The 25,143-nt window shown below is 52.5% G+C and overlaps 1 protein-coding gene across 4 annotated transcripts in view; it reads right to left on the reverse strand.

Annotated features, from left to right (window-relative positions):
• Positions 1–25,143, reverse strand: part of FRMD6 (FERM domain containing 6) — a 47,292-nt gene that overhangs the window by 13,630 nt on the left and 8,519 nt on the right. Inside the window, exons 1-6 of one of the 4 annotated variants that reach the window (XM_059473543.1) lie at positions 13,234–13,339; positions 11,071–11,189; positions 3,369–3,553; positions 2,296–2,386; positions 2,087–2,166; positions 1,370–1,446 (exon numbers count right to left, since the gene is read on the reverse strand). In XM_059473543.1, coding sequence (XP_059329526.1) covers positions 1,370–1,446; positions 2,087–2,166; positions 2,296–2,386; positions 3,369–3,467 — 347 coding nt within the window. In that variant the 5' untranslated portion in view covers positions 3,468–3,553; positions 11,071–11,189; positions 13,234–13,339. Of the gene's footprint in view, positions 1–1,369; positions 1,447–2,032; positions 2,167–2,295; positions 2,387–3,368; positions 3,554–11,070; positions 11,190–13,229; positions 13,340–25,143 lie in introns of those variants that run through there. The other 3 variants (XM_059473540.1, XM_059473541.1, XM_059473542.1) reach the window with 3 other exon arrangements.

The raw sequence follows: 25,143 nt of genomic DNA on the forward strand, positions 1-25,143 counted from the left end.
GTGTCAGCAGCCAGGGGACACGATCTGGGAAGCCCTCAGGGAGGGGGCACCAAAAGGTTTTCTTCCCTCTTCCCTATTTGTTAAAATTGGTTTAAATTGGTTAAAATTCTGCAAACGCGCAGCCGCTTCACCAGCCACGTGAGTGACCCCCTCAAAAACTCTGTGCAGGTGCCACTGTGTCCCCAAAGCCCTCAGGACATCATTTAGCCCCAAAGCAGGAGCTGCAGCTCCCACCCAGCTGTGGGTAAGTTCAAATTAGGCTGTGCTAAATCCCTAAACACATCATCCATCCCATATGGCATTCACATTTTCTGGAAAAATCCCTTCGCCCAGGATTTTGCTCCTGGGAAGTTGAGAAGCCTCAGAGAAAAAGAAAAACAGTTGTTATCTGATTTGCTTCTCCTGTGTTTTGCTGCTTTGGAATGTGTTTGGAGATTGTTTATCCAACAGGTGATTGTTTGTTTGGATTTTTGGTGTGAGTTGTTTTCACTCTCTGGCCAATCAGTGCCAAGCTGTGTTGGGACTCTGGAGAGAGTCATGACTTTTCATTATTATCTTTTGAGCCTTCTGTCAGTATCCTTTCTGATTTCTTTAGTATAGTTTAGTTTAATATTCTTTAATATAATATAGTATCATAAAATAATAAATGATCCTTCTGAGAACATGGAGTCAGATTCATCATTCCTGCCTTTGTCTGGGGGCAACCCAAATACAATAATCCCAAATAAACCCCCCCAAAAGGCTTTGTCTGGGGGCAATGTCCCCACCTGGCCCTGTCAGAAACCACTCAGCACCCACCCATAAAAGCCCCAGCTTCTGGGATGTGCTCAGCACCCCAGAGCACCCCAGGATGGGCACGGCCACCCCAGGAGGGGCACAGCCATCCCAGGAGGTGCCCAGCTACCCTAGGAGATGCCCAGCTACCCCAGGAGATGCCCAGCCATGCCAGGATGGGCACAGCCACCCCAGGAAGTGCCCAGCCACCCCAGGAGGGGCACAGACACCCCAGGATGGGCATAGCTGTGCCAGGAGGATCCCAGCCGTGCCAGGAGGGGCACAGCCATTCCAGGAAGGGCACAGCCACTCCAGGAGATGCACAGATACCCCAGGAGGATCTCAGCCATGCCAGGAAGGGAACAGCCACCCCAGGAGAATCCCAGACACCCCAAGAGGTGCCCAGCTACCCCAGGAAGGGCACAGCCATCCCAGGAGAGGCACAGCCACCCCTGGAGGTGTCCTACCATGCCAGGAGATGCCCAGCCATCCCAGGAAGGGCACAGCCACCCCAGGACGTGCCCAGCCACCCCAGGATGGGCACAACCACCCCAGAAATTGCCCAGCACCCCCAGAGGTGCCCGGGCACTCGTACCTGATGAGCCGCCCGTTCTCCACGTAGTACTGCACTCGGAAGTGGATGATCATGGGGGGGCCAAACTGGTCGATGCCCTGGAATGGAGGAGGTTTTCAGGAATGCCCTGGGGGTCCCAGCATCACACCCCAGCCCCTCTCCTCAGCTCTCTGGGGTCATGGCTGTCACAGCCACCCCGTGCCCCGCCATGGCACTGATGGTGGTTTTGTTCCTCAGTTTTGAGTTTGGTGCCCATTTTTCCACATAAAATGCAGGAAATGAAGGGGATTTGGATTTAAAAAGGCTGGGTGTGACAAGCCCGGGAGCTCTGCAACATCTCATTGCTGCTCTCCCTCTCCCAGACCATCATCCACCAGCACTCAAGCCTGGAGCACTGAAAAAATGAAAAGGTGCTTTGGGGAGAAAAAAAAAACTAAATTGATTTTCAAATTTGGAAGAAGGGACCTCAAAAATTCTGCTGAAGGATAAGGGAGGAAAAGAAAAATCAGAGAAAAAAACCCCAAAGCTCCAGGGACGGAGCGTGGAGGACACACCCCCAGCTGGGACACATGGTGGCACTCAGAGTGCCAACCCCAGGGCTGTGGTTTTGCACACCCACCCCCAGCCCCACAGTGACCACGTGCCCCCCACCCCCTGGCAGCGTTCCCGGGTGCTGGGAGTGACCTGTGATGGGGACAGAGGTGGCCTCAGCTCTCCATGCAAGACCTCACCGCTGACCTTGCTGGCCTCCTTCTTCCACTCCTTGGGGCAGTACTTGTAGAGCTTCTGGGCCAGGTCCATGTACACATGCTCATTGTCTGCGAGGGACAGAGGTGGCGTCAGCATCCCCACGTGTCCCCTGCCTCCCACCATGACCCACTGGTGAGGGGGATGAGGAATTGTGAGCTCCTCATCACCAAAAGTGTTGATTTTTCACCCTGACTTACTCTGGATGACGCTGAGCCCGAAGAGGTGACAATCCTTCAGCCTCAGGAGGTCACACACCTGCACCAGTAACTCTTGGCACAAAATCTTCACCTGTTAAAAACCCCTTAAATGAGGCCTGGATGCATCTGTGCCCACCAAAGCCCTCAGCAGAACCCTGAGCAGGATGGCGGTGACAGGGTGGGCTCTGGGCTCAGCTGTGGCCCCAAAGCCTGGACCAGAGCTCTGCCAGGGCTGGGATGCTGCCACGGGGCAGCTCCAGAGCAGTGGGTGGAGGAGGAACCCAGCACTGGGGAGATGTTCTGGAGGCAGAAATCAGAACATTTACAGTCTAATTCTACCCCACAGACACCTTCCACCATCCCAGGCTGCTCCAATCCCATCCAACCTGGCTTTGGACACTTCCAGAGATCCAGGGGCAGCCACAGCTTCTCTGGGAAACCTGTGCCAGGGCCTCCTCACCCTCCTAGGCAAGGATTTATTCCTATTATCTGATCTAAATCTTCCCTCTTTAAGTTTAAAACCATTCCCCTTATCCTTATAGGGGATAAGGGGAATGGTTTTAGATTAGAGGTGGATATCATTATCCACCTCTTTCCATCTTTTTTCATAAGCTCCCTTAAAGTCCTGACAGGAATTTCAACATTTTCATGACTCAAATGCAACATTGGGTGGGGGTGAATTAACAAAAAAAAAAAAAAAAAACCCAAAAACAAAAAGTGGGGGAATTTGGGAATTTCACATTCAATGCTCCATCCCAACCAGAGCCAAAGCCCCTCCTGTTTATTCCCTGGGCTAGAGAAGGCTGGAGAGCCATCCAGAAGGGATTGGTGGAGTGATGGGGCTGGTGGCATGCTGTGGGATGCCAAGCAGCAGGTCACCCTCCCCAAACCCAGCATCACATCCACCAGGGAGACTCAGGAGAGCCTAAAACACCACTGCAACCCCCAGGGGAATAACCCACGTGCATTTCCCCAGCAGGGCAAGGCCAGGCAGGCTCCAAAGGAAACCCAGGGTGTGCAAACACAACCCTGGGGGTGAGGGAGGTGTCAGGCTGGGGAGGGGTGTTCCTTACGTTGATGATGATGTTGAGGGAGTCGTCGTTGGGGAGGAAGATGCACACGCTGCGACGGTCCTGCATGACTCTGTTGTTGTGGAAGGGCAGCTTGTTCATGGTGCTCTGGCCTGGGGGCTCGGGGGGGCTGCTGGGGGCACCTCACCGGCGGGCCGGGGCGGCCTCGGGCTCTGTGGGTGCCATCCCTGGGGGAAAAGGCGGGGTGAGCCCTGGGCAGGGCACCCTCAGCTCCCCAACTGCATCCCCCAGCCCTCCCACCCACCCACCAGCATGTCCCACACGGTGTGGGGTCATGGTGGGGTGTCCCCCTGCCCCAGATTGCAGGGCAAGATGTGTTCTATCACCATCTGTGTGGTAGTTATCTTCTGTTCATTGGGTAGTTTGCCTTATCTCTCTCTGAGTAATCACAACCACTCCTCCCTCGGGAGGGGGCATCTGCTGATAACAGGCTATTTTTTATTGAATTTTATTCAATTTTTTAATTGTATGTCACTGCATGGCTGATAAGAACTACAGCATCCCATTGGGAGATGTGAGCCCAGGGGGCGGAGCCAAGCATTCCTGCCTGGATATAATCTGGAGATTCTGGAACACCAGCCAAGCATTCCTGCCTGGATATAATCTGGAGATTCTGGAACACCAGCCAAGCATTCCTGCCTGGATATAATCTGGAGATTCTGGAACACCAGCACGGCTTCTCCACTGGATTCCCCAGAGGATTTCCCTCTTCCCCTGGATCTTCAGAGGAAGACTGCACCCTTCTCCAGGATCCCTGCTCCAGCAGAACCAGCCCTGACCCTGCAGGAGGGCTGAGCCACAATTCCAATGGGACTGCTGCCAACAGCCTGACCCACAGGGTGTCAGGTTGGGTTCTGACTGTCAGTGTTGGTTTGGTTCACTGCATTGTTTATCTCATCCCCTATTAAAGAACTGTTATTTCCCGCTCCCATATTTCTTGCTTAAGAGCCCCTTAATTTAAAATTTATAACAATTGGGAGGGGTGGGGAGGGTTCACATTCTCCATTTCAGGGGAGGCTCCTGCCTTCCTTAGCAGACCCCTGGCTTTCCAAACTGAGACACCCCCCAAAACCCTGAGCACATCCCACACCACCACAGCCATCCCCATGGTTTTAGGCCCGGCCCCAAAAATCTGAGCCAGCAGTTTGATGCTCCTGGCTCAGGCTCAGGAAAACATCAGGAAAGGCTTTTCTGGCATAATTAAAATAAATAGAAGTTTATCCTCTGGGAATAACCCGGTTGGGGCAGCGAGGAGCAGTTCTGTAAGCAGAAGGTTTCCCTGCCAGCCATGGAAAGGCAAGGAAATTCTGTGGGGTGTCCTTAGAGGATACCCACATCCCTTCCAACATCCTTCCCCCCAGTTCTGACTCTTCACTGGGGTGGATTAAAACAATCCAAGCACCAGCAGGGATTTACAGACTGGAATTGACATTCAGAGCCAACAAATCCATCCTAACACTGACCCCAGGAAATTGTCATTTCCCAGGGTGAATATTCCCAAAGCACTTTTTACCCCACCATTCCTGAGGACACGAATTCCCACGTGACACCATGAGGAAGGACTTTAAACTCTGACCTAGTTCAGCCCTTTCCTAGCCCAGATTTACACTGGCAGACAGCAGAGTGTCTCCCTTGTCACCAAATATTTGCTTTGGTCTAAATGGATGCGCCTTTGGCTTCCGAAAGTCTGGAATTCCTGCAGCAGCACAGGGGGAAAAGTGCCCTGAAGCAACTTTTGGTTGGTGGTTCCTGGGGTTTTGCAGAAGTTGGGAAATTTGGAGGTGATGCTTTCCCATGGCCAGGGCACGCTGGGACTGCAGCAGAGAGGCTGTGTCCCTGCATCGTGGATTCTGGATTGCAAATGTGCATTGCATCCACGCATTGCATTTGTGCCTTGGGATGGTACATTGTGGCCATGTATTGCACCCATGCATTGCATCCCTGTATCCTGGCCATGCGTTGCACCCATGCATCGTGGTGGTACACCACAGATTCTCTGTGTTGCATCTGTGTCGATCTTGGCCCTCCACTGCATCCATGCATTGTGGCATCCATGCATTGAGCTGGAACATCGTGGCACCTATGCACTGAATCTGTGCAGTACAGATGTGCAACCTGGCCATGTGTTGCACCTACACGTTGCATCTCTGCGTTGTGGCATCTGTGCATTGAGCTGTAACATCATGGCACAAATGCACTGCATCTGTGCATTGCAGCACTGCAGTGTGGCATCCATAAATTGAGCTGTAACATCATGGCATCCATTCACTGCACCTGTGCAGCACAGATGTGCAACCATAAATTGTGTTGGCACCTCATGGCATCCATTTGTTGCATCTGTGCAGCACAGGCATGCAGCTGGCCATGCATTGCACGTACACATTGCACCCATGCGTTGTGGCACCCATGCATTGAGTTGGAACATCGCTGCACCAATGCATTGCATCTGTGCATTGCAGCACTGCATCGTGGCATCCATTATTTGTGCTGGAACATAACGACATCCATGCATTGCACCTGTGCAGCACAGATGTGCAACCTGGCCATGCACTGCACCTACACATTGCCCCCATGCATTGTGGCATCTGTGCATTGGGCTGGAACATCATGGCACAAGTGCATTGCATCTGTACATTGCATCAATGCATTGTGGCATCCATGCATTGAGTTGGAACCTCATGGCATCCATGCAGCGCACCTGTGCATTGCAGCAGTGCATCATGGCATCTGTACATGGCATCACTGCATTGTGGCATCCATAAATTGTACTGGAACGTCATGGCATCCATGCATTGCATCTGTGCAGCAAACGGGCCATGCATTGCACCTACACATTGCACCCATGCATTGTAGCACCCATGCATTGAGCTGGAGCATCATGGCACAAATGCATTGCACCTGTGCATTGCAGCACTGCATTGTGGCATCCATAAATTGTGCTGAAACCTCATGGTATCCATGCATTGCACCTACACATTGCACCCATGCATTGTAGCACCCATGCATTGCGCTGGAGCACTATGGCACCCATGCAGTGCATCCCTGCAGCACAGCTCTGCGCTGTGGCTGTGCCTGGCCCCTCTCCATGGCATCCATGTTCTGAGGCCATGCCTGCCGTGGCCAGGTTGGTTTCAGGGCTCGTTGAAGATCCCGGTGCTTACGGATCAGGGCTGAAGGAATTTGGCACGTCCCGGCCTGGCTGGGTACGGGCAGCACCCGGGCACTGGTGGGATGTGGCTTGTGAGGGCTGGGCTGGGGAGGGACCGTGTTCCCAGCAAAGCAGCCGTGTCCCGGGGTTCCTGCAGCACCCTCCGTGTCCTGCTCCCACCCACAGGCTCCTCAAGTCCCAGGGGAGCACCAGAGCTTCCTCCCGATTCAGCTCAAAATTCCAGCCATGGGCAGCACCCACTGCTGAGCTACTGGAGAATCCATCCCTGGGATTCTCTCCCCTACATGGGCAGGAACACCTTCCACCATTCCAGGTTGCTCCAAATCCAGTCCAACATGGAAAACTTCCAAGCATGGGGCAGCCTCAGCTCCTCTGGGCAGCCTGTGCCAGGGCCTCTCCTCCCTCATAGCCAAAAATTCCTTCCCAATATCCCATCTAACCCTGCCCTCTGCCAGTTTGAAACCATTCCCTCTTGTCCTGTCACTCTCTGGCATTCTGGGGCTGCTCATCCCCACACCAGTCCCTGCATTTCCTCCTCCTCCTGCAGCCTGGATTGATCCCAGAGCACCAGGGATTAAACCACACGAGCTGGCGTCAGCAGAGCACGGACATGGCAGAGGAAAAAACCACCCGAGCCCAAACCCTGTATTTTGGTGTTTGTATAGAAAACATCCCAGCTCCTGCTGCTGAGTGGGAACATTCCATCAGCCCACCACACAGGGACGGTCCCTATGGAGATTCCCTCAGTTCCAGGTGCTTCCTGGGGGCTCTGGCAGCCCTGGGAGCTGCAGGGATTCAGCAGGGGATACACAAAGCCTTTTCCAGGGTGCTGTGCCTGCAACAGCCCCAGCCAGACGCCGGGAAATTCTTTCCAACATCTGCTGCTCATTGCCACAATGTGAGCTTTGATTCCCCGGGACCCCGCGCCGCTGCCCTCACAGCGTCCCTGCTGCTCCAGAGGAAGTGCTGATAGCAGGCACAAAAGTGGAAGCATGGAATGGTTTGGGTTGGAAAGGACCTTTAAAGATCTAGCCCAACATTCCCAGCTCCAAGCTGGAAATATTCTGGATAGAGGGAGAGCCCCCCTGGATTGCCCTGGAACAGAGGGGGTGACACAGATCACCCCCCACTCCAAGCAGGAACCTCCACCCCAGGCAGTCTTCCAAAGGGTTTTCCATGCAAAGTCAGCTGGAAAAAACACTGGGAATGAGGACTTGGGCATGGATCAGCAGAGTGAGGAGCTCCAGGTCTTCCAGCCATGTTTTCCCTGCTATGGGGAAAAGAGCATTAAAACTCCACAGGAAGGCACTGCAAACTCCTTGTGACTCCAGAGCTGAGAAAATTCCTTGATCCACCGTGTTTTCCAGGCCCAGGCTGCTGGAATATTGTCTCCCTCCCTGGTGCTGATGCCATGGGATAAATCCTGTCACAAAGCTCAGCTGCAAAGAAAACATCCCACAAAAAACCTGGGAAAAGCAGCTGGGGCTGGCGCTGCTGACTCGGCGAGGGATTTGCTCATCCCGGGGTCCTGCAAACACATCCGAGGGCAGGCAGAGCCTGGGATTGGTTCACATGGAGGTGCTGGAGCAGGATCTCGTCAGAAATAGAAATTTGGATGTAATTCCAGGGTGGGGATTGAACATGGTTTGAACTTGCTGGCTGAGATGGGGTTTGCTTCCAGATTCCGTACGTGTGAAGCGAGGCTGGGTGGATGGGCAGTGTTTTTCCCTCTCCGTGGATTTAAATGGATTTAAAAGAAGTGGATGAGTCTCCATCCTCGTGGGTTTGGGTCAGGTTTGTCCCTCTGTGGTACCCACCAGACATCCCAGTGCCCCCCATTCAATCCAGCCTCCAGGCAGATCCTGTCCACTTCTCCACCAACCAAATCCATCCCTCTTTGCCAAAATATCCACTTTTCCAAAAAATGCAGCTCTATCAGACATCCATCCCTCCTTATCAAAATACCCACTTTTCCAAAAAATGCAGCCCTATCAGACATTGCTGTGCCTGGAGGAATTTACCAGCCATGTGGCTGTGGCACTTGGGGACATGGGTTAGTGCTGGGGGAACGGCTGATTACAATCCTAGAGGTCTTTTCCAACCTAAAAAACTCCATGATTCCCTGATTCTAACCCACCTCCAGGCTTTTGTTCCAGCCCTCCTGAGGCTCCCCAGGGGCAAGGGAAGGGATCCAGCCCAGGACCCACACGTAGGCAGGGGCCATCCACAGCCAGAGGCTGCCCAGAGCGCGGGGCGAGACGGGAAGATGAATTCACGGGGCAGGAATTTCTTGTTTTGAAGAGTCTGGAGTGGGTCTCACCCCACATCACAGGCACAGGTATGCACAGAGCTGTTATTACAAGTTTTAGGGCCGTCCCTTAATGCAGCTCCTCCGAACCCAAAACCCAGATTAATTCCTGCTTGCGGTTGCCCCGTAATTAAAATCGTCTCCAATTCTTCATGAACTCAACAGTTTCCTCCTAATGAAGAGAGGCAGATGAAAGAGACCTTCACTGGGAAAAAGGACTCAGTTATAAATATTCCATTACTTCATCCACCACAAAAGCTATTTGGATGCTGGAAGCTCAGCCTGGGCAGCCAGGGCCAGCCCCCACCAGCCTCAGCAGATACCCCTGAGTGCTGGGGGTATCCAAAAAGCCTCTCCAAGGAAAATTCCTCCAGGAGCTCGCCTCTCTCCACCTCTTCTTCCTCATCCTCATCCCCTTTGGCTATTGCAGTGGGACAACAGCAATGGGCAGGAATGGCTGGGCCACGTGGATCATCCTAAAAATGGGGTGATGTCCCCTCCTGCTGGGGATGAGCCCCATGGGATATCACATTCCATGGGGAAATACAGGAAGCTGCTTGCCCTGCTTATCTCGCCATGCACGGAGCAGAATCCAGCCTGGAAGCGCTGATTTTCCATCCAGCCCACAGCAGAGTCACCCCAGGCCTCTTCATTCCCTGACTTTGGAGCACTGAAATATAAATAAAGCGTCCCTGCCTCCGCCAGGGATGGACACAGAGATGGATTTCTCCTGGCAAGGGCTCCAGGGAGGGGAGGGACAACGCCTGCTCTTCCTCTTCCCTCCTCTGCTCCAGAACCAGCCCCTTCCATCAGATTTCCTTCCAGGAAACTCTGCCTGAGCCTCTGGGATTAGAACAATGTCCAGACTGGGTTGGAGAGGGTTGGCTGCTCAGGGCAGCCCAGCTCTCCCATCCAGCTCCAGAGCCTGTCCCATGGCGTCCCCAGGCATTTTAGGAACCATCTCCCAGCACCAACAAGCCCAAAGCTCCCAGAGCTCCGATCCCACTACCAGGATGACAGGCATCACTCCCAAGGCTGCACATGGATGTGGAGCACTGCCTTTGCTCCCCTCTCCGTGGGCAGGCTGCAGCCCACACCACCAGCAGCTGCCATAAATCCCTTGGGATTTCGCTGCGGGATCCCTGGACCACAAAGCAGCCCCAAGGGCCAGAGTCACCATCCCGAACCCCTGCACCACAGAAAGCACAGCCCCGAGTCTCCAAACCACAGAGATCCCTATTTAGAAATTAAAGTCATATTTTAAATTTAATTAACAATATAATATTAAATAATTAATAATGCCACGTAAATATTAATATTGTTAATATGCAATGATGAATGTTTACGTTATTTTCTATAACAACACACCCCCCAGATGCTGTGACCCTGGGTAAACCCTCCTTTCCCAGTAGGAGGCACTTTTGGGGAGCCCCATTCCCAAATATCCCAATAATAGAGGAGCTCGCAGGCTCCTCTACACTGGCTGCCCAAACCCATTCCCACTGTGGGGAATGTGCAGTGCTTGCTGCACACAGAGAGGGAAAAAATGTGATGCAAAGTGCTCTGCAGACACACAAGAACCCAAAAACCAGCTCCATTTTATGCCCAAAAATTCAAATCCATGCCTGGACTATCAGGAGCTCCCGCTGCCCTCTGTGGCGTCCTCGCCTCCAGCTCCAAATCCAGCGAAACAAAGCCAAACCAAGTTCCTGATTTTTTTAATCCTGGGGCGGGCAGAGGGAGATTTGTCTTCCCTCAGCAGCGCCGCTCTCCAGTTTTCCAGCTGGGAAAGCTCCTCAGCCACGCCACAGCCTCCATCAACTTCCTTGCCCCGGCCACCATCGGGGAAAGCTTTTTGGGAAAAACATCCCAAGCCCACTTTTCAGTCAAGGTGGGGAAAAAAAGCAGGATAAAACTCAATTAAGGAGCAGGCAGATATTTTAACCAGCGCCATGGTTTGTATACTCCATCTGGAGTCCAAAGGCTGCCGGGTTTTTTTTTTAGCAGGAGGGAACTGACATCATCTTAATTTCAAATTCCCATTTATTTTTACATCTGGTCTGAATTAATCTTTCTCAGCGTCCTGACTTTCATGTAATAGAATAATTGCTTACAGACTCGGGGTTTAAAGAGCCTGAATAAACCCAGTTTAAAAAAAAAAAAAAGAAAAGAAACCCCTTTAAAAACCGATAGTAAAAATCCAGTACCTAGAACCAAACTCCAATATGCCTTCGGGATTGGGAATTTTAAACGGAACATCTCTTTCAGGCAAGAGAGCTCGAATTAATCCCAGCTCTATCCAAGATTCCAAGAGGGAGAGCGAGCCCTGTGGAAAAACACCAACACAAACCAGCCCAGAATTAGGCAGAGCAGCACAGCTCCATCAGTGCCACGCGGGGAGCAGCTCTGGAAAAGCAGAGTTGGGCTCGGAGGGGAAAACATCCTGCTGGCCAGAAAGGCACTGGCCACGAGCAGGAAAAGGAGGATCAGGAATGGGAGATGGCAGAAAGGTGGCAGGGGGCCAGGGGCACGGCAGGGTCGGGATGTGCCTCACTCCCACGGGCGAGTCAAAGCACACAGGAACACCAAGGATGGCGCTGGGAAAGCTCAGCCCAATTTCCCCGCTGCCACCAGGGCACCGGGTCAGATAAAGCCTGGCTTAGGAGCTGCATGGATTGATCCAGAACGCGTCAGGGATGGCATTCCTGGTGGGAAACGCAGAGAGGGCCATCAGGGACACCAGCAGGGAGCAGCTCTCACCCTAAGCACCTCCATGGGGTGGGGGGCAGCCGAGGGTTAGGGGAGCCCAGGGCCAATGGGGTCCCACAGGTGGCTGTGACCCAGGGACAGGAGGATCCATGGATGAGAGGATCACAGGCAAGGGAACCAAGAGATGGTGGGGACCACGGCTGAGGGGACCTGTGGGTCACCACGAGCCACAGAAAAGAGCTGGCACAGGCACAGAGCACCCACAGGTGAGGGGATCCATTGGGGATGCGTGACCCAGGGGTGAGGGGACAGTTGGGTGAGTGTGGCCTGGGGACAAGGGGGCCTGTGGGTGAGACCCAGGGGTGAGAGGGGACCCATGGGCACCTGTGACCCAGGGACAAAGGGACCCATGGGCACCTGTGACTCAGGGACAAAGGGACCCATGGGTGAGGGGACCTGGGGGTGAGTGTCACCCATGAGCAAGGGGTCCCATGGGTGAAGTGACCCATGGGTGAGTGTAACCCAGGGACAAGGGGACCCACGGGTGACTGTGAACCAGGAATGAGGGGACCTGTGGTGATAGTGACCCACAGGTGAGAGGACCTGCGGGTGAAAGCAAGGGGTCCCGTGGGTGAGGGGACCTGTGGGTGAGCGTAACCCAGGGACAAGGGGACCCATGGGTGACTGTGAACCAGGAATGAGGGGACCTGTGGTGATAGTGACCCACAGGTGAGAGGACCTGCGGGTGAAAGCAAGGGGTCCCGTGGGTGAGGGGACCTGTGGGTGAGCGTAACCCAGGGACAAGGGGACCCACGGGTGACTGTGAACCAGGAATGAGGGGACCTGTGGTGATAGTGACCCACAGGTGAGAGGACCTGCGGGTGAAAGCAAGGGGTCCCGTGGGTGAGGGGACCTGTGGGTGAGTGCCACCCAGGGAAAAGGGTCCCAAGGGTGAGAGAGACCTGTGGGTGAGTGAGACCACAGGTAAGCGAGACCCGTGGGCAAGTGTGACCCAGGGGCCAGGGCTCTCACAGATGTGGGGATGAGTGTGACCCAGGGGCCGCAGGTCCCGCAGATGTGGGTACTCAGGGGCACGGGGTCCCGTAGATGTGGGTACCCACGGACCGGGGCTCCTGCAGATGTGGGGACGAGTGTGACCCAGGGGTCCCGCAGCTGTGGGTACCCAGGGGCGCGGGGTCCCGCAGATGTGAGGATCCAGGGACGAGTGTGACCCAGGGGACAGGGGTCCCGCAGATGTGGGGACCCAGAGGCGCGGGGTCCCGCGGGCGAGCGCGCCCCTGGCGCGGGTCGGGGCGGCCGTGTCGGTGTCGCGGCGGTGTCGCGGCGGTGTGGCGGCCGTCGGGGGCCGTGGGGGGGTTCCGGCGGAGCCGCAGCTCCCGCGGGCGGGCGGGCGGGCGGGCGGAGGAAATGACTCGCATTCCTGCAGCCGGGGCCGCTCGCACCGCTCCGGCTCCAACTCGCCCCCGAGCGCAACAAGCGGCAGCGCCGGGCCCACCCGCGGCACGGCCCCGCGGGGGCGAGCCGAGCCGGGCCGGGCTGAGCCACAGCGAGCCGAGCCGAGCCGAGCCGAAGGGAGCGGAACCGGGCTGAGCCGAGCCGGGCTGAGCCGAGCGGGAGCGCGGTGCGGGGCACGCACCTACCTGCGGCTGCGGGAGCGCGCTGCGTGCCGGCCGTGCCGAGCCGAGCCGAGCCGAGCCGAGCCGTGCCGTGCCGAACCCCGCCGTGCCGAGCCGAGCCGTGCCGAGCCCAGCCCAGCCCAGCCCATCCCGCCGCCCCCGCCCCTTCCCGGGCCGCCCCGCACCGCCCCGAGCGGCACCGGCACCGCCTCCCGCCCCGGCGCCGGGCCCGGGACAGCGGGGACAGGCTCGGGAACGGCGCTGCCCCGGGCTGGAGAGACGAGTGGTGACCCCGGAGGAGGCGTGGGGAGCCCGGCACGGTGCCCACGGAAGGCTCCGGGAAGAGCCCGAGCACGGCATCCCCTGGGAGGGCACTCGGGCACCGTCCCTGCGGGATGGAGCCAGCGGAGGTGCCCGGGAGCGGAGCGGAGCTGAGCTGAGCATCCTCCAGCGGGGAGAGCGGCCGGAGGAGCCTCCGAGGGCTGGGGAACGCTGCTCCGGAGGGCTGGGAGAGCTGGGGTGTCCAGCTTGGGTTGGCCTTAGAGCCCCTTCCAGTGGAGCTCCAAGAGAACTGGAGGGAGTTTGGATAGGGGGAATGGATTCCCACTGCCAGAGGGCAGGGATGGATGGGATATTGGGAAGGAATCCTTCCCTGGGAGGGTGGGAGGCCCTGGCACAGGGTGCCCGGAGAAGCTGTGGCTGCCCCTGGATGTGTCCAAGGCCAGGCTGGACAGGGCTTGGAGCAGCCTGGGGCAGTGGAAGGTGTTCCTGCCCATGGCAGGGTTTGGAATGAGATTTTTTTAAAGAGCTCTTTTAATCCAAACAACCCTGGGTTTCTATGATCTCCTAGGAAAGGCACTCACATGTCCTTTGGAGGGGTCTCAACACCCTTGTGTAGGGGACCCCCCACACCCTTCCCAGTATCCCCAGCGCTGGGAGATCACAGAATCCCAGTTTTTAGGATTCAGGTTGAGGCAGGAGCAGAATTAAACCCTATTCTCATTAAATCCCCCACTAGCAGCTGGATGAAGGTGAGTGTGGCTCACTCACATGAGGCCTGACCACCCTTAGGAGCTGATGCACACACAGATCCCTCTCCATAGGTGACCCAGGCCCGGAATAGCAATAGCAGCAGCACCATAAATTAGCAGCAAAGCATCTCCAAGCCGCTCCTCCTTCAGAAGTGCCATCTGGCGAGATTGTTTTTGGAGGAGTTATTTATTCCTCACTTTAACCGTCTAAAGGCGTTCCTTGGGCTGACCTGCGAGGCCGCCTCGGCCCCCGCAGTCTCTCCGAGGCTCTGGCAGAGAGGAGCCGCTTGTTCCCAGCCCTAAATAAAGAGCAGCTCTGCTGTGAGCACCCTGACACTCCTTGCTGAAATCTGTTTGCAGCTCAGCAGCTCGTGCTGGGTAATTCCATTATGGGAGTGCGCGGTGTCGGCGCTGGGAATCCAACACTCTCCTTGTGGAGAAAAACAACCTGGCTTTCTGCAGGGATGGGGCTGGATATCCCTTGGGTTTGGGATCACTCTCATCCTCCATCCAGGTGGAACTGGGAGAGGGTTTCTACCCCACAGCTCCTGCTCGAGTCCTTACAAAGACACTGGTGCCACTGCCAAGGGCATGGAGAGTGTCCTGTCCAAGCAGGGCCTGTCATTCCAACACGGCCTGTCTTTCCAGCCAGAAATATCTTTTTTTTCCCCAAAAACTCCCTCTGGAAACACCCCTCCTGCAGATGACACAAGCAAAGCCTCCCTTTGGTTCATTTATCCAAACCCACAAATCATTTTAGGGATATGGGGTGGCACAAGCAGGACACGGCCCCATTGCTGCGGTGCTGAGGAGGACGAGTGGGTCCTGCTGAGCACATCCCAGCCCCGTGGAGCACAGGGATACAGGAACCCAGCTCCTGCCTTGCTGCAGAGGCTAAATAAAGCAGCAGGAAGAGCTCTGGGATGCCAGCGAGGCGATGTATAAACACCGACGTGGATGGCGCGGCTGCTCCCGAGCCGGGGGGAAAATCTCGGCTCATTCCAAAGGGAGATGCTCCCAGGGCTGGAGGAGACACTCCAGGAAAAGCCATCCCAGGCTGCAACGTGGGGAGAGCTCGGAAAGATGGATCTCAGCCAGGGTCTGCTCTGCCTCTGCTCTCTGGGAGAGGAAAAGCCCAAAGACTCCGGTGACATTTCCCTCACAATCCTGGAATTAATCTCCCTCAAAGTCCCAAGGAGCGGAAATGCAGATGGAAAATGGGAAAAAAAAAATTGAATTCTTTTGGGGTTGGTTTGGTTATTTTTTGCATTGCTAAGCCTATCTCAAAATAATAATAATTAAAATAAAAAAGGTGGTGTGGTTATGGCTGAAAATACCATTCCCATAAAATACTCTTGCACTGGATGTATTTATATGGAAAGGACAGGAAATAGCAGCAGCTCACTGTGATCCTGCATTATCACCAGGCGAGTGTCTCCCATCCCAGAATTTCAATGCTGCCATTGTCACTGGCAGGAAGGGACACGGAGACGTGGGAGCTCTCTTATCTCATAGTGTCCCTCGGATTTTGGTAATGGCATGAAAATTATTACTCCAAAAGCAACAAAATAACAACTAAACACACCCCTTTCTGCATCCCACCCCCTTCCCAAAGGCTGCTGGATTAGTTGTGCTAACCCAGGCTTGCTGCTTTTAGTGCCCAGCATCCATTTCTAGGAATTTTTGGGATGTCCTGCTAAGAAAATTGACCCTGGAGCAGCAGCACAGGGACCTCAGTGCTGACCACAAGCCTTGTGGGGTGCATTTGGGGACAGGGGTGTCACCTCTGCTCGGTGACACCTGGCACAGCACCAGACTCCACGATCCTGATGGGCCCCTTCCAGCTCAGCATATTCCAGGGCTCCAGCTCTGGCTGCAGCTGGGATTTAGAAATTCCTCCCTGGACAAGAGAGGAAAACAAATCCCAGCTACTGTGAGAGGGCTGTGCCGGGGCTGGGAAGGTTTCTCAGCCCATAAGGGGAAGAAATTAAATAAAGAATCCCTGGTGTGGAGCCACAACAGCCGGAGTGTTGCTGTAAACTCCGGAGAGGAGCTGGAGCTCGCTCCCATTCCTGCATTTCACGGGGATTTCCAAGGAAGCTTTTCCTCCCTCCCTGGCCAGGCTGGGGTGGCCAAGTCCTTGTCTCCCCCAGCACAGAAGCAACCAGGCTGGAGGGACCCTCTCCAGCTTTTTCTGGGCTGTTTAGAAGAATTTAATCTGATTTTTTAACCATAAATACCCAACTCGTGGAGATCTCATCCAGCCTCTGCTTCAATTTGGTTTGAATGTAATATAATTAATAACCCTGAGCTGATTAATAATAATAATAATAATAATAATAATAATAATAATAATAATAATAATAATAATAATAATAATAATTTAAAAGCCTGAGCACCCATTGGGACCCCTTCTCAGGGGTTTTGCCCCAGTACTGCCCCTGGGGGTACCCACCTGAGGGCAGCTCCAACTCCATCCATCCCAGCTGAATTTTGAGAAAACTAATCCCTGGATGGTGCTGGGAAAGGGGGAACATTCCCTGGGAGAGGCCTGGGGACACCCCAGCTCAGGAGCCAGGTGGAGAGCAGGATGGTTCCTTAATTCTGGATTTTTGGCAATGGCAAACCACTCCTGGCTCCCCAGGAATTCAGGGATGCTCCCAGAGGGGCTCTTCCCATCTGATTTTAGCCAAGGGAGGATGCTACTACATTTAACTGTCCCCCAAAAATCCCGCTCTGTATTTACCGTGCCCAGCCTTTGCTGGTAAGTCAGCAAGGACGAAAATAAGATGAGATTTAAACCCAATGAGGCTGGAAAATGAGAAAATCCAGCCTGAACCCCCAAGTGTTGGAACCATCAGGAAAATCCAAGCGTGCACCCGGCAGCGGAGCATCCCCCAGCTCCTGCAGCCCAGCATCCTCCTCCTCCTCCTCCTCCTCAGCAGCAGGGATGCCATTGGAGCCGCGACATTCCTCGGGATGGCCGGAGGGAAAGGCGGGATCGCCCCAAACCCAAATCCCCTGCTCCTCACCCAATCCTCACCAATTTGCTGAATTCATCAGCAAATTATTTATAAATTCAGTGATTTTCAGGCAGGGATTTTCTATGGAGTAAGTCTGGCTTTCCCACAGCCCCATTCCCAAATCTACTTTCATTTCCCTCTTTTAAAACCCCATTTTCCCCCTCCCACCCTTTCTGTTTTGGGGGGCCCCAAAGAGCTTTTTCATGGCCTGGAGGTTATTCCTAGAGTGTGCTCCCAAGCTGGCAGAGCTGCTGCAATCCCATGGAATTGTGGTGTAAGGCAGGAAAGGGCAGTGGGGAGGGCCAGACGGGGAGGAAAGATCACAGGAGCGAGCAGGGGAATATTTTTAGCTCGTCTGTTCTCCAGCACTCCATGATCCCAATCCCATCTGACAGAGGGGCAGACGCCTCAGGGCTGCTGGAATGGGAGAGAAACCCCAGCAAGGGCCCCCTCAGGGGGGTCACCAACAGCCCTGACCTACAAAACATCAGAGAATCCCCCCCTCAGTTGGGTGGGTGGGAGGAAAACTGGGAATTTCTCTGTTGGACAAAAAAAAATTAAAAAATAAAAGAAGTGGAGTTTGGGTGATGAAAGACATCAAAGAGCCGGGGCTCTAAAGGAGGAGGTGTGGGGGGCACATTCCCCCTGGCACCCTGTGCCCAACTCCTCGCTCACCTGCGCCCATGGATTTCCCATGGCAGCATGGCTGGGTTACAAGTTTGCAGGAGCCACTGTGAAATCTGGGAATGGGGTCATGAAGCTGAAGGTTTTGCTCCAAACCTGATCCAGGTGGATCTGGGATAAAGCTGGGAAAAGGGGTCGGGGGACAGGGCTGGCTTTGCTCTGTGCAAAGTGCAGCAGCATCAGGAATGGATTGGGCACGAGGGGTCATGGAGCAGCACCACATTCCCACTGGGAGAACTGGAGATCCTCCCATGCACTTCCTGAAGGGAACCCAGCAGAACCCTCACAGCCTGAGCCAGTTCAATTGTCACCCTGATTTTTTAAGATTTTCTAAGCCTTCTGATGTTTGCACTCTTGTAATGAACTTTCTTACACACTTTCTGTAAATAACTTCTTGTTTTGCATTCTTTTATAGAGAAGGAGAAATTTGATGGACTGTTGGTTTGTCCAGTGTCATTGGAGAGGTGACACTGGACAAACTCCAATCCACTGTCACTTTTGAAAATCTATAAATGTCAGAGTCAGAAAACAAACTTCCTTTGTCCACCTTGAGAACAGCAGTGTGTGCGTGTTGTGTTATTTCGTGTCCTTTGGTGAGAGCTAAATTAGGATTTCCCCGATTTAATAATTTATTAAATTAAAATATTTTTTAAACTAATTAATTAAATAAATTTAATAATTCCCCATAATTTAAACCTCAGCTCCATCACAGAAGGACACAAAGGCTTCTGTCGTATCCCATCCCCTTCACCCACATCACCATGCCCTGGGGTGGCACTGCCCTGCTGGGATGCGCTTTCCTTGGCATGGTTTGTAAAAACCCTGGTGCTAGCACAACTTTCTGGGGTGCTCTTTGAATAACCCTAACCCAGCAGCTCTGCTGGTGCTGTTTCCATCCCCAGGGAAAGCAGGCAGGCACCTTTTGCCCCTGGAAACAGGACACCAGCCTGGTGCTGTGTAAACAGGATATTGCAGCAGGGAAAATCCAGCCCAGTCCCCCCCTCGGTGCCCAGGGAGCCCAGGGAGCTTGGCCATGGCCCCATGTGTCCATCAGGCACCCATCAATGATTTACTGCTGCTCTGAAGAGCTGTTTGTGCTCCCGGCCTCGCCGCCAGCCCCGGCCAAGGTCAGCGCTCCATTTGGCAGGGAAGGGATGGATGCCAAAGGGGAGAGCGGATGGGAGTGCAAGGCAGGGAAAGGCAGAGCCCTCTTGGACCCCAGAGCCCCCCTGGACCCCAGCAGCAGCTCCAGGGGCTCATCCTGAGCATCCCTGCTCCCACCAGAGGAGCCTGGAGCAGCTGGGGACAAATCGTTCCATATTTCCACGATTTGGGTTGGATCTTAAAGCCCATCTCATTCCATTCACCACTTCCACATCTTCCTCATCCCCCTCCTGGCACCGCAGGGGTGCCAGGGCTGGTGCCAACAGCACCTGTCTGGGGTTTGAGTCACAGCAGGGCTGAAATTCCCATTTGGAGACAGCGGTAATCACTTCCCACTGGGATCACCAACATGGCCTAAAACCACTCATGGAAGCACCAACATGGCCTAAAACCACTCATGGAAGCACCAACACGGCCCAAAACCACTCGTGGAAGCACCAACACGGCCCAAAACCAGTCCTGGGAGCACCAATATGGTCTAAAACCAGTCCTGGGAACACCAACATGGCCTAAAACCAGTCCTGGCAGCACCAATATGGTCTAAAACCAGTCCTGGGAACACCAACATGGCCTAACACCACTCCTGGGAGCACCAACGTGGCCTAAAACCAGTCCTGGGAGCACCAACGTGGCCTGAAACCAGTCCTGGGAGCACCAACACCAGGATATGGGGCTGGATCAAACCAGGCTCCTCACACCAAGGGTTCCCAAGCTGCCAGTGCTGCCTGGCAGAGTTTGTGCAATTCCTCTGCTTTTTGAAGCCGCCGCCGGGCCCTCCCCCCACGCCTGCCCAAAAGAGAATTGATTTTCATGAAATGGACTGAGGCAGCCTCCAGGAGGATCCATAGCTGGGCTAATATTTGCCTAATGGGCTCCCACAAATAGCTCGTTAATCCCTTTGTGTTTATTAATGGCACACGGGAACCAGACAGCTGCAGCCAAGATCCCTGTGCCCCTGAGATCCCAGAGAAATCAGATTTTGGGGTCTCCAAGCTCCCAGAGACCCCAGATTTCAGGGTTTCCAAGCTTCCTGTGTCCCTGAGCTCCAAGGGAAACCAGATTTTGGGGTGTCCAAGCTCCCTGTGTCCCTGAGCTCCAAGAGATTCCAGATTTTGGGGTTTCCAAGCACACCAGGTCTCTGAGCTCCCTGGATTCCTGAGTTCCCAGGGTTTCCAAGCTCCCCAGGTCCCTGAGCTTCCAAGGACCCCAGATTTTGGGGTTTCCAAGCTCTCTGTGTCCCTAAGCTCACAGAGACCCCAGTTTTTGGGTTCTCCAAGTCCCCTGGGTCCCTGAGCTCCCAGGTTTTCCAAGCTCCCTGGGCACGTTGCTGTGGTCCCATATCCCTGTATCCCTTCACTTTGGTCACCCCCTTTTTTGTCCCTGAGCCTCTCCTTCCCTCTCCCTCCCAAAAATGGGCTAAACTCCCCACTGAGTGCTCTGGCACCCATGGGACAGCCTGGAGTTGGCACCATGTCCCAAAAAGCCTTGAAACCCCCCAGATTTAGTCATGGATTGGGAATATCTCCCTGCTGTGGCAGCAAACAGCTCATTTATGTGTTTATTTGCTTATTTAGCTGTAAATTAATATCAGGAACGTTCTTGTAAACTTGTAAGTGAGCAAATGCATTTGAGGGCTTGAAAAATCATGGTGCATTATTGCAGTGTATTTTTCCTGATAGGATTTTGGGGTGCTCCTTTGGTAGGGAAAATCTGTGGGTAGATATAGATATAGATATAATTTATATATAAAAATATATTTTATATAAAAAATCTATATATATAATTGATATAAAAATATATATTATCATTTATATATATATATATTTATATATTTCTATATAATATATATAATATAGAGATAGATACCAAATATATACCTATATATAAAAAGATGTATTTATACATTATATATAAATACATATTATTTATTTTATATAAATATATGTATATTTATTATATAAAATTTTATATTATATAAAATTTATATATTATATAAAGATTTATAATTATAAATATATATTCGATATTTATATGTATCTAAATTATATACTATTTATATTCTATTGTTATTTATATTATTGTTAATAATTTATAATTATTAATAATAAATTATAAATTAAATATATAATTTTAGAAATGTAAAAATTATTAATAATTTATAATATAATATAAATATAATTCATATTATTATAAATAATATGAATAATATTATAATATTATTATATATATTATATTATTTGGTCATTTATATATAAAGCCTGAGCAACTTGGGCTAGTGGAAAGTTTCCCTGCCAATGGCAGGGGTTTGGAATGAGATGGCCTTTAATGTCCCTTCCAATCCAATCCAAACCATTCTGGAATTCCATGATTCCTGTTGCCACCCCTCCCTTCTCTGCAGCAGGAAAAGGCAGAATTTTGGTTTGGTTTGGTTTGAAGGGCAGCTTTCAGCGGAACCTTTCCCTGATATGACATTTCCCCAGGAAGCAGCAGCTGTGGATCTCTGGGGGTTTCCCCTGCCAGCCCCACACGCTGCTCCCAGGAAAAGGGGGTATCTGAATGGTGACAATGCCATCCCCAGCTCTCACCCAGCTGGGTCATCCTGCTCCAGAAGGATTTGTCCCTCAGGAAATCAGCAAAGCTCCCCCTGGAAGAACATTGTCTCCCAGATCATCAACAAATTGAATTTCTGGAAAATGTGGCCTTGAAATGACATCATTCCCTGGGAACGATGACACCAGAACAGGCTGAGGGGACACCAAGGCCAGGTGAGGCTCAGGGATGTGCCCCATCCCCGCTGATTTCCATCCCAAAGGATGGGAGCTCTTGGGGTGAACACAGTGCCCAAGCCAGCCCCCATGGGTGGTGTGGCACCCTGAGCTGGGGTCCTGCACTTCCAGGAGGGAATTTGCTCCATGTTTAGAGCCCTCTCTGCCTTCCCAGGCTCTGGGATTGTCCCAGGTTTCATTAGAGCAGACTGGGAGGGGAGAGCTGGCTCACCCTTCCCCAGGGCCGTGTCTGGGAGCTGGGGCAAGGCAGGAATCACAGCTTTGGGGACAGATCTGGGCCACCCCAAAATGTCCCTTCCTGCCTTGAAAGCTCCCAAACCTCTGTCCCATCCCTGGAAGTGTCCAAGGCCAGGTTGGATTGGGCTTGGAGCAACCTGGGACAATGGAATGAGTGGAATGAATCCCTGTTTCTGTCAGGGGAGTTGGAACTGGATGGTCTTGAAGGTCTCTTCCAACCCAAATAATTCTGGGATTTTAGGGTTCTAGTCTATTTTGGGGTCCCATCCCAGCAATGGGTACATTGGGTTTATTGGACCTGTTAAATTTTTTAACAAAAAATTTAACTCCCCTCCATGGCAGGACCTGTGTCTGTGATTATCAAGGCCAGGCCCCATCACCAAAACCTCAATCCATTCTCCCACGAGCTCGCATTTTCATGGCACCCTCAAAATCCCTGGGTTCCTACCCCAAACATCCCAGAGCAGCTGGACCTGGCCCTCTCCCCTTCCCAACCAAGCTGTTTATGAGCTCTGGGAGCACAATAAAGCAAAAGCAGCTGTGGCTATGACCTCCTTTTATGTGATTCCTTTTTTTTTCCTTCCTCTGAATTTTCATGATCCAGATATAAAGCCCTGGGAAAGAGAGGTTTAAAGGAGAACCCTGACACCCATTATTGCAGGGGCATGAAATGCAGAGCCTTGACTCTCATCCATCCCATGAAATTATTTCAATCCAATCCAAAATGATTTCAATGATCCAAATGATTTCAATCCAAATCTAATGGGTTTTTTTTGTTGTTTATTTTTAAAGAAAATACTAAAAATAAAGCTCCTGGAAGCCAGTGATGGACAGTGAGGGAGAAATCCCAGGTGTTCCTTGTTCAGCCTTGCCCACCTCATGTTTGCACAATTCTGCCCTGTGCCAACATTTCTTTGTCCAAGGCCTTCCCTGAAGGAAGGAAAGGGGTGAAGGATGCTGTGGGCATCCCAGGAGAACTGGGAAATTGTCACCCCTGTGCCACCCTGCTTGTGGCACCACTCCCAGCTGCTCCAGCAGCACTTGCTGTATTGAAAATTAATGCTTTTTTTTTTGCAGAGGGTCCTGCTGTTATCCCATCCAATAAACCCAATCCTGGCTCAGCCCAGATCCCATCCTGCTCCAAAGCCCAGGAACAGATGCCTCCATCTCCAGCCGGGATTTTCTGCAGTGTAGGGCTCCCCTTTCCTCCCATTTACATCCCAAATCCTCCCATTGGATGTGGCAGCACATCCCACACCCCAGATTTCCACAGACCCTCAGCACACACTTGGAGCAGGTTGTTTTATGGCACCAGTGATTAGGAAGATGCTGCCTTGAAGAAAGGAAGGGTTGGGGCTGTCAGAGCAGGAATTCAGGGCTCTCTCCAGCCCCGTGGTGCTCTGGAGAGCCTGGAGCTCCCCAGGGCTTACCCCAACACCAGCTGCTTGGCTCATCATCCCCAAACCAAATAAAACTAAAAAAAAAAAAAAAAAAAAAAAAAAAACAAAAAAAAAAAAAAAAAAACAACCAAACAAAAAAAAAAAAAAAAAACAGAATCACAAAGTCTCCAATTTTGTGCTCTGTATGTGAGGAAAGAGCTGCAGCATCCCTCCCTGGAGCAGCCAGGACTCCTGTGCTCTGCCAGGGCAGCTGCCCCTGGTGAAGCCTGGTGCCACCTCCTCACCCTCCTCATCCACAGTGGGGATTTTCCCCTCTTTCCAGCAATATTCCCAGTGCCTGAGGCTTTCCCAGTTTCTCAGGAACATGGAATGCTGCTGCACACATGGATCTGCCCAGCCAGTGCTCCTAGGAGGAAATCAGCAGAACAAAGCAGAGAAATAACCCTCCCAGTTTCTTTTTCCAAATAGAAATCCCTGCTTTTAGGCATAATCAGGAGAGTTTCCAAGGCACAAATAGCCTTTCTTCCATCCCTCCCTCCCCAAGCTCAGCAAACAGCCCTACCTGCAGAGCCAGACTGGATTTATCACATTCCCATGGCTGTGTTTATGACAGGGCTGGATCTCAAGCTGTTACATGAAGAACACCAGGCCTGCCCTCCCTTGAGCTAGGTTTCACACCCAGCCTAAACCTAAACCTAAACCTAATCCACATCTCATCCCTCAGACACCCCAATTACCCCGTGCAGGGATTGCTGCTACCAGCCCCCGCTCACCATGGGGAATGAACAGCACAATTCCTTCCTCCCCAGCCATCCCAGGAGAGGACAACACATCTGTGGGAGCAGCAAAATCCCATCCCAGAGCTGCCCCATCCCAGTGGCGTGGGAAGCTCCCCACACAAGTGCCCAGGCCAGCCGGGTGGGGTGAGCCTGGAGAAGACATTTAATTACACAGGGCTGGGTGTTTTTCCAGTTGCAGAAGCCCAGCTGATTATTCCCTCCCTGTGCCAGGTGCCATTAGTGCTGTTTGACTACTAATTGGCAATTAATAATATCTTTGCATGATGCAAATGGTTTCTAAACACCTGCAGATCGATTATTTTGATGCCTTCAGGTTTGCAAAGTGCAGCAGTGTTTGGGGGCTTGGATGATGGGGGGTTTTTGCTATGAGCTGGAAAAGTGGGTGTTTAGGGGTGCAAAAGGATCATTCCCACAGCACCTGTGGATTCTTTGCTTCTTTTTTGCCAGGGTTGGGATTAAATGCATGAAATGGTATTTCTTGTAGGGACTGAGATGTTTATTAGTTCTTATCTCTGTCACAGTCTCACAAACCTTGAGTTCTGCAGCACTTCACTCTAACAAACTAAAAATGGAGCCCCATCTCTCTCTATAAGGCTTTTTAAGGATAAACTGTCCAATTAAGAAATGACACCTCAATTATTTTCACTTTTAACCCAATAACCAACCACGCGTGCCTGCAATGGGGACGTTTTTATCCAATTACACAAAACCGCCCAAACCCATGGAGAAGAAGGTGAAGAAGAAGGAGCAGCCTCCACCCTCAAACCTCCATCTTCTTTTTTATATATTGCTATATTCTAAACCCTTAA

This window comes from Ammospiza nelsoni, chromosome 6 (genome assembly GCF_027579445.1).
Source record: "Ammospiza nelsoni isolate bAmmNel1 chromosome 6, bAmmNel1.pri, whole genome shotgun sequence".
NCBI lineage: Eukaryota > Metazoa > Chordata > Aves > Passeriformes > Passerellidae > Ammospiza > Ammospiza nelsoni.